The sequence below is a fragment of the Excalfactoria chinensis genome, chromosome 5 (assembly GCF_039878825.1).
Source record: "Excalfactoria chinensis isolate bCotChi1 chromosome 5, bCotChi1.hap2, whole genome shotgun sequence".
NCBI lineage: Eukaryota > Metazoa > Chordata > Aves > Galliformes > Phasianidae > Excalfactoria > Excalfactoria chinensis.
Window position 1 is genome coordinate 43,861,565 of NC_092829.1, and position 9,467 is coordinate 43,871,031.

At 40.2% G+C, this 9,467-nt stretch overlaps 1 protein-coding gene across 6 annotated transcripts in view; it reads left to right on the forward strand.

The window, feature by feature from the left end:
* SLC1A2 (solute carrier family 1 member 2) overlaps positions 1 to 9,214 on the forward strand; it is an 83,429-nt gene extending 74,215 nt beyond the window's left edge. For 5 of the 6 annotated variants that reach the window (XM_072337075.1, XM_072337078.1, XM_072337077.1 and 2 more), the window contains one exon: positions 240 to 9,214. In XM_072337075.1, coding sequence (XP_072193176.1) covers positions 240 to 314 — 75 coding nt within the window. In that variant the 3' untranslated portion in view covers positions 315 to 9,214. The remainder of the gene's footprint in view (positions 1 to 239) is intronic. The other variant, XR_011903651.1, reaches the window with a different exon arrangement.
* Positions 9,215 to 9,467: the final 253 nt, after the last annotated feature.

The window sequence follows — 9,467 nt, forward strand, 5'->3', positions numbered from 1 at the left end:
GGCCGAGAACATAGGAGACATTTTTTCTACTGCTAATGTGTTCTTGTCAGCATATAAAATTAAGAGGAGTCTCACTATTTGTGAGTGTTGTGAATTCTGAATAAATATATTTTACATATATAATAAGACATGGTGTATCTAGTTCCTGTAAATATCACGATCTTCCTTATAAAAGTCAAGACTTTTCTTGTCAAAGTGCCTTGGCCTTTAAGTCAGTTGTTGATGATAATTACTTGCAGGTAACACTGGCAACCAATGGCAAATCTGCAGACATCAATGTTGTTGAAGAAGAGCCTTGGAAACGTGAAAACTAAGGGAAGAGATTCCCAGATCCATCTTTAAATAAGTCCTGAAGCTTTCTTCTGGTAAAAGATATCACGATTAAGGAAGATTTCTCTCTCTCTCTCTCTCTCTCTCTTTTTTTCTTTTCTTTTCTTTTTACTTTTTTTTTTTTTTTTTTTTTTTTTTTTTTAATTTTTAAACATCTGCAGTTTCTGCTTAATTTCTTAACTGAAACTTAGCAAAGATCTCATATAGTCACTGCAGTGTCTTTGCCAAACAATGATCCATAACCATCTGTCTTCTCCCTTGTGTTACTGTTTGGACAATGCAGCTGAAGAATACTCCATGCAGTGTGATGTGTTCTCACCTGCCTTCCCGCTCATTCAAGACGCAGAGAATGTAAATGCTGCAAAATGGAAAGATCATAATGCTCACTACAGGGACTCAGGGTCACAAATAGTTACAGAAAAAATATAACTTCATGCAAGCCTTCTAGTGTTTCAATGACTCCTGTGGAATAATTGACCTAGTTAGCTATGGCTAACACAGCTTTTGAAAGTGTCCATAAATTTTTCTATTTGTTACCATAATAATAAGCTCCTGACATGGGAAGCACTAAATTTTCGTGCCTAGTTGTACTTCAAACAGAACTGAGATCCAGGGGCAAGATTAATATGTGGAAGTTGCTAAATTATCCCAGAAATTTTGTTAGACCAGTACAATTAATATTTGGTATTAAGACCTTAGATTTGCATGTGCATGCGATGTATTTTTTATCAGCTGTCCAGGGCAAGTGCCACCCCCATTTTATTGGGTCACATTTTATTGTGACCACAGTGCATCACATAATACAAGGCAGTAAGATTGCAGGCGTGATAATTCCTAAATCCATGCCAGCTGTACAAAATACAGAGCACCATGAGCTCAATTATGTCATTCTCAACCAAATTCGGTGTTGCCTTACTATTCACCCTACTCTGCTGATGTCAGAGGGAGTCTTCATGGGGAAGGGGCTGCTCAAATAAGGTACTACTGAATGTGAGCGAGGATGTCATGACTGGGTACTTGATAATGCTCTGTAAACAAATTCTGAGTATATCACACTAAGGAACGGTGAGGTTTTGAATGTAACTGTTAGTGGCATTTGGCATGAAGTGTGTGTCTTCCAAGCATGTCATATGTCAAAAAATGGTTAAATCCTGAAATTATTAATAAGCCAAATTTCTGGTTAACGTTACTAGAATTTGGCCAGGGTTTGGACTCATGAAGAATAAGCTAGAATTACAGGATCTAGACCAATGCATTGAATATACTTCTGTCTTTCTCTCTTTTGCAGAGTAATGATTCGTATAAATCTGTCAGAAAAATGTTTCTTAGAGCACATGGCATCTGCATTAGAAAGATGGTGTTTTGTCAACATACTATAGTTTATTCATCCTATCAGAAGAAATTACAGTCACAATAATAACCTTGTGTTTTTAAAGTTGCTTGTTAATACTCTGCAATCTTGAGACTCTGGTGAACGCCTCTCTACTACTAACAGTGTTTTATAGCAAAGCTGAGCCAGGTGGGCCCTGTGCAGGGTCTGAGGGAACTCTCAGAGGTTCTCAGGTACGGTGATCTTAGGAATGGCAGAGAAAAGAGCTGAAACATTTAGAGATATGGGCCATTCAGCATCTGTGCTCAAGACATGTTGTAGGTGTAAGCAGAAGTTGTGTGTTTAACTGTGGAGTGGTATTTGGCTCTATAGAATCTATTAGAATATAAATATAATGTGCTTTTGCTCCTCTGCATTCATATAAAGACCTCTGAAAAAGCTGCACACATTCTTAACAATGTGCAAGTCGAAGTTCACTGCCAGAGCATCCCTTGTCATGCATTCATTGATGTGGAATATTTTTTTGTTCTCACAACTCATCACAATGATCCTAAGCAAGTCAGCCTGAAAAATCTAGCAAGTATAGAAACACTGTGAATTCTGTAGGCCTCTAACATGTGTTAGAGGTGGACACCTTTTCCAGAGGTCTTGTGAATCATCTTAAGGATTTTTTTTTTTCGTGTGATGTGCAGAACAGTAGAATATCCAGAGAAGTGGTAGGCAGGTGGTCTTCTCTTTTCTTTGGTCATTGATATCAAAATAACCAGAACTAACCTTCAGTTGCTGCTTCTCTGAATACATAAGAGAACCAATGCGATACTTTAAGAAGGAAGTGTGTTTGTGATGGCAAGGGAAGGAAGCAGAAGGTCACTGACTTCACTCTCTTTGTGTTGAATGGAATGTCTGGGTATTATCTCGGGACTGGGGCCTTAGTCTGCAGGTGAAGACAATGTTACTTGAGGATTAAGTGCCAGAGATGTGCCTGAAGGGGCCTGCAGGTGCCCCAGAGCCTTCCCTCCTCTGAGGGTACAGGCTTGTATTGCAAGCAGCTTGCTGCCACTGGAGTGACAGGCCTGACTGAGAGCACAGCACCATATTTGTGGCTGGTAAGGGCAGTGGCGACCAAGGGGCAGCACTTGGTGTCTTAGGAGCAGCCACAGCAACCACGGGTCTTGCGAGTGACTTTGGAGAACTAGTCTGTAGACTTTTAGATGTATTTTGAAAGTGTTCAGTGGTTGGAAATGAGAAGGGATGCCAGCAATGTGTGACCAGGCAGCTCCTCAGAATTGCATATTGAGAAACACTTACAATGTGCTTACGCATATCCGCCTGGGACGTGCTTTCTTTTGAAGAGTAATTCTTCAGATGGAGACTAGAGGAGGAAGGAATGAGATGCTAGAGAAACTCCACCCACACGAGGGAAAATAAATTTGGGCCTTTTGACAGGACTGGAATAGCAGGCTCTCATTCTAAAATAGTGATTTCATAGGTAAAGTAACTCAGGGATGTTTCAAGAAATAATTGCAATTGCATTTCTCTACTTAAATGTGGATGTGGGAGAAGGAGAAATGTTGTTTTTGGTAAACTTCTCTGCTTTTACCCTGGCTGAATACTTAATATAGTGTTACTCCAGCACAGCACTGTGTTTAACCATCAAAAGCTTTCCATTTTGCTGGGAAAATGTAACTCACTCTTGGCTTGCATTTCTCGATTTGCTCATTCCACATGAGGCTGGGTTGCTACTTAACTAAATAAACAGAAACTAACCCAGGGACTGGACTGGCCACTTCAGCTAAGGCAAGTTCACATTTCAGCAGGCAGCGCTGACCACTGACCACTCTCTTTTTAGTTTGACTAGAAGGTGTTGACGAATACATTTGCATGTCGTAAACCTTTTGTGTTTGTTTCCAGGCTGGGATGGGAATGTTAAAAGAAAAGCACAGTAGGAAGTGATTAGCGTTCTATGCAGCTCCTGGAGGAATAAACATTTCTTTCCAATGCTCACCCTGCGTGCTTCTCTGTCTGTGCAGCTGTGATACCCGTTGCCTCTGCATTGCTGACAGTGCACTGGCACATGGAGAAGTCTAAAGCAGGTGAAGAGTCAGTTAATTGCATGCTTAATTACGTACTTATGCCTTCATGCATTCTCTACTGAGCTAAGTATGCATTCTCTTGATATCCATTCATTGAAACTAAAGCACACCGCACATAAAAGCTAAAGAAGTGGAAGACTTTTGCTCTTCATTTCTTCCCTTAGAAAACAAAGGCTGCACCAGCACTGTGAGAAACACACGTGGCTCTTACACAGGGAGATGCTTTAGACAGGTAGGGGACAAGCCATGTGAGCCATGATGTGAAGTGTGTTACTTCCATTTGAATCGGTGAGAAACCCGTTACGTCTTTGAAAAACTATGCTTGCTGTAGAAAAACCTGTGCTGGCAATGTTCTGGCTGTGTGAAAGTTCCACTGAAATCCAGGGGAATCACGGGCTTCCAGGAAAGGTCAAGTCTCTTCCTGCCTTTGCTAAGCACTGAGGGATTTCACAATCCCATCAAAGGCGACAGTCTTTGTCTGCTGTTTAAGAAGAGGGTAATTCTCACACTCTCAAAGTTTTTGTTAAGATGCTTCTTTTTTTCCTAACTATCTTTATAGTACAAGTCCAACACTGAGTTTAAAACAGTACATAAACAAGGATCACTGTCATTAAGGTGTTGGGTTTTTTGTTGTTGTTGTTGTTGTTTTTTGTTTGTTTGTTTGTTTGTTGTTCTTTCCCTGAGATACAGCTAATGTTCATTTCTTTCTCAAAGCACATGGAGTTCCATGTGCCACTTTATAAGGTGTGAGTAGTGTGGATTTCTGATTTGTTTTCCAGCACTGCCAGGGCCATTATATTGCTGGTAGCTGATACTCAGAAAAGCCGACTGTTCATATGAGAAACCGCAGCAGCAGTGTTTGAACACATTTGTTCTGGCAACTGTCTGGATTGTCTTTGTTTCCTCGCCTTCTCTTGTGTTGTTGCAGCCTTGTTGTAGCAACACAGCAACGATCGCACAAATCCCCCCAAACACAGGCAGTATTAAATCTTACCTCTGACATTCACTTCTGTAAATAAGTTTTAAAAGGCTCTGAGCTTTAGTAACAGGCTCAGAGAAATCCGTTTGTGGAGTCATGTCTGTTTCTCGTTTCAGTAGCTCCATTAGTCTATTCTTGTTGCTGCATTTGAAATAATTTACAGAAGGCTAAAAAAGGGCACTTTATAAAAATGTACTGTAATATTAGTCTGTTATGAGCCAGAGACTACCCTCAGTTTTATTACTATGACTTGTAAGAACACCATTAACATATCTGTCATATTAATCATAGTAGTGGTATAGCTCACCTCTGCTGTTGTTGTGCTTGCTTCTCTGCATAGGCCTGTGTGGGTAATCCTGCTCTCTCTAGAAAACACTCTCTGAAGGAAGAGTGCTTTTCTTTTCTCCAGTCTTACTGATGACTTTGAGGGAAAAATATTTACCCAATTTCCATTGACTGAATAACTGGAAATAGAGGATGGTATCGAGTATTGGGGGGGAAAGGAACTACGGTGCTAAGTTTCAAAGGAAGGCAGCCCATCTTCACCACCTTATTTTAAAGTGTTATGTTCTAGTTCAAAATTTACCTAAAATAATGTATTAAGTCCATTTTCCTTTGAAAATCATTGATCTTATCAGCCTGCAGACAGGCTTTCTGTAAGCCTCAGAAAAGCACAGGCTCCAGTTCCATATGCCTCCATCAGGACTCATTGCTTTATGTTGTACAAGGAGTGCCTCCCTCATTTTTTCCTCCTAATCATGTCTGATATTAAATTGCAATCTGCTGCTATGAATGAGCTGAACTGCTGATGCCCAGGTGCTGATAATTCTCTTATGAGTGGGCTCCCTGGCACAGGGCTCTGGTGAACCATCCCTTGGCTGTGCTCACCATCCCATCAGTATCTCCCCTGTCTGGGGGAGGCTCACTGTCTTCCCATTACTGAGTCAATACAAATGCTGATGGCTAAGGTGGTTGTGCTTTTGCAGCTAGTGTTCTTATGGAAAACTCATACTCTGAATGTGGAAAAATCCTAGATCATATGACTGAGCCACTGAGTAGTTGTCTACTAGCCCAAGATGGAAATAGCCAACAAACTAACTCCAGATTTGGAGAAGCAAAAGACTTGTGAGATTTCTTGCTTCACCCAAACCTCAATCCCTTTTTGTCTCCATGGGTGTTTTGCTACAGAGCCACTGCTGCTGGATGCCGCAGCATCCAACCCTTCTAGTATGATTTTTCAAAAGTCAGGAGCCCTGCAGTTGTTTTTAAATGACACTTTGTGTCGTACAACATTACATGAAGGGGAACTGTCTTAGACAGCATCGCACAACCTGGATTGTCTGGTACCTGTATATCGTTATGTACATAAATAGAGTAGCGTGCAGGGATTTTTGTATCTTTCTTTTCTATTTCTTTTCTACAGTTTTTAAAAGACTGTATGCAAACTGTGTTTACAAATTGATTTTGCAGTCGGTATTGTAGATTGTGGCATGTCCATTTTGGTGTTATGCATGGGCTTGTGAGTCCTTGTGTGCTACAGGTTGTCCTTCCTTCTTAAAGATAATTGCATACACTCCCGCCCAACATATCCCACCCCTTTCTTAAATATAGTCCATTTCCCATGATGCGGTGTGAACTGTAGCTTATAGAATGCATGAGAAAAAGCTGCATATGTATTTACATTGTTAAATACACTATACTCAGTACTGATTCAGTTACTAATATACACTTTAGAGGTTTGTACTTGTTCTCTGGAAACTACCGTGTAGACTGAACTAAATTACTTAGTATCTGTAATTTACAGACTAATATTTTCTTATAGTATTTTCTATATGACCGTGTATGATAGGAGGGTAGTCCTTTACAGGTGACCTTAGAACAAAACCAGTTTTCTCATAACATTTAGGATCAATGAAATATTTCTGTGGTATGTTTAGTATTGAATTATAAACAAAGCACAAAATGCAAGAAGCAAATAGGAATTTCAAGATGTCCTTAAATGCTGCAGTTCATTATGGAACAATGTTATAATAACCTGAACAATCTTCTAGATTGACTGTCTTGGGCAATTGCCCCTCATTTTTGTCCTTTTTCCCAGTGTTACCTTTGCCAAATCCTGCAGATTTTTTCTTAGGACCTGATCATGTATAACTGACTGACTCAGACTACTGATTAAAGAAAACTGGACATCTGGGTAGGCAAAAAATAGGTACCCGGTCCATTTTGCTACACTGCAATGTACATGAGTTCAGCCTGCAGAAAGACTTCATGACTTGGCCATCTATCTTTGCCTTCTTGAAAGGGGACCAACAAAACCACCGTGGGACCAATGCAATTGGGTAGCATTCATAGAAATACCTCCTGCTTTCTTATGTCTTTAAAGAGATCAGACACTATATTTTTTTTCTTTACTAGGACAAGTGAAATTTTTTTCTCTTTTACTGCTGTTCCTTCCCGTTAGACAAATACCTGTTGGCATTAAGGCCATAGCTACAATTATTTTTATTTACCGAACAAAGAACTGTTTGGAGGGAAATAGAAAAAAAATAAGTATTAATAACAATTGTATCATGTGTAGTTTTCTTTATGGCCAGCTAGCGCCTTGACTGTGATTCAAAGCAAAACATTCAATAGCAAATACTACTGTCCCAGTGTAACTGATACTGGCTATCTCTCCACTTATTCAGAGCTCTGTGGGGCCGTGTTATTCTGCTGAGGTTTTGGAGACTAAATTTCTAGTAGATAGACATGTAGGAAGTGTGTTGGTGTACCCTTATATAATAATCTCCTCCTTGTACTTTAAGTCACTTGTACCAGGTATCAATAAGAACTGCAGGTAGAATAGTACTAATAGCTGTAAAACTTGTTACCAGTTCTGACATTCTGTTGAAGCATGATGTCCAGTGCCTCTCTGCACTTAGTGTAGATAATGTAGCTATCAATGTGTAATTTCAGTGAAATGGTGTGTACAGTATGGGTAGTGGTGCGTTAATTTAATTTAATTGGTCATTGTGTATCAAGCCACAGTAGGAAATTAGGCTGACTTTCAAAATTCTGTTCTATTTTTGTGTTTTGTTCTTTTGTCTGGCTTCGTTTTCCTTCTGGCCATTCGATTGAGTCAGTTTCATAGCTTAGTAGCTGCTTTATCGGTTGATTATGGACTGTCCTGTTCTGATAACATTCAGAATAATGTATGCAGCCAACTTATTGTAAATATGTTGTTCTAGTTTTCAGCTCTCTAACCGGCATGGTACGTGTGAGTACCTGCATGTGTGTGTTTCCCTGGTAGTGAGAGAAAGCGATGCCAGCATCAATGTGCTGCCTCTCATGAGCGCACTTGTTATGACACTAAGAACTAATGCACACATGGAGTGACTTGTTTTTTAGTTTTCTTCTTTTTTGCTTGACATGTTGGGACTCTAGCACCAGAAGTTCAGTAAGTCGCTGTTGAAATTAGCACAAAGAGCAAGGGGAAAACCAATCCTGCCTGCTAGATGCCCTCTCTGCTACTTGTGCAGTGCGTGACTCATGGGCAAGGATCCACTGCTTCTGACATTGCTTGAAAAGGATACTGATAGGAAAATATGCTGGAAAATACTGCTGGAAATAAGTGCAAGAAGCTAAGTGCTTCTTGAACCACTGTGGTTGAAGTCCAGGGGACTGTTTTGTACAAGAAGTAGGTCTGATCATACAGCAGACATATGAACTACGTATTCAGTGGCAAGATTCTTCAGAAATAAGAGCTATGATTGAGATCTGTAAGAAAGTGACTTTTCTGGGGCGGAAGCTGAAGGTGGTTTTGAAAGAGTTTGGGTGGGAAAGCAAACAAAAGCTGGTTCATGCCCAAGGTACCTGAGCCTGGTTCTCATAAATATGTTCGTGCCCCATTAAGTGGAAAGTGATCAAAATCAGGTCCCAAAGCACAGGAAGTATCCTTCTTGGTGAGTCCTCCTACGGTGTTTCGGTGTGAATCACAGTGTACGGGGCAGCACACTGCCTGCTCCTGCTGCTGATACCCTTTGCCTCCTCTTAAAAGTGGAGGAGAGTCACGAGATGGAATATTTTCATATGATTCACCTGAAAGGAATAAAAAGCAATAGGAATGGGATTGGTTCTTTTTGTTGCTTTCAGAAAGCTCCCCAGATTTTGAAACATACTGTACAGTAACTATAGCACACTGTATTAACTAATGAATGCAGACGATAAAATTTCTCCCAACTCCGGGCTCTGTTCTTGTATATTGTAGTTGGAATGCTTTGTAGACTAAGTCTATTTTTGTAGCTCAGATCCTTTCACTTATCTGTAGTCATTTGGTTTTAATGCTTTCTTACGATGTTAACTGATTTCTGTAACTTTCATGTATAAAACAAACTGGACATTCTTTCTATACTGGAAATAGTCGCGAATATAATATTTCACTAAATGTTGTACCTCTTCTGTATATATCATCAATAAATGTTGATTCATAATTTTCCTGCCTCATATCTGTGAGTTTTGCTCTCAGCTTGGGCTTAACGCTGGCATGATTTGTGTAGGAGTTTAGATAAAGCACATGGATGGATGAGAGAAGCTGAGAGATGCAGGCAAGGCAGAAGGTGGACCTGAGTTTGCCAGTGTGCCAGAAATCTGCTCCCTGTGCTGTATACTCCAAATGTCCCTTGGTGCTGGCTGCAGCTGAGCTGATTAGCCATGAAGTCCAGAATCTGCTTACTGCAGTGAAGTCTAGAGCAGCCTT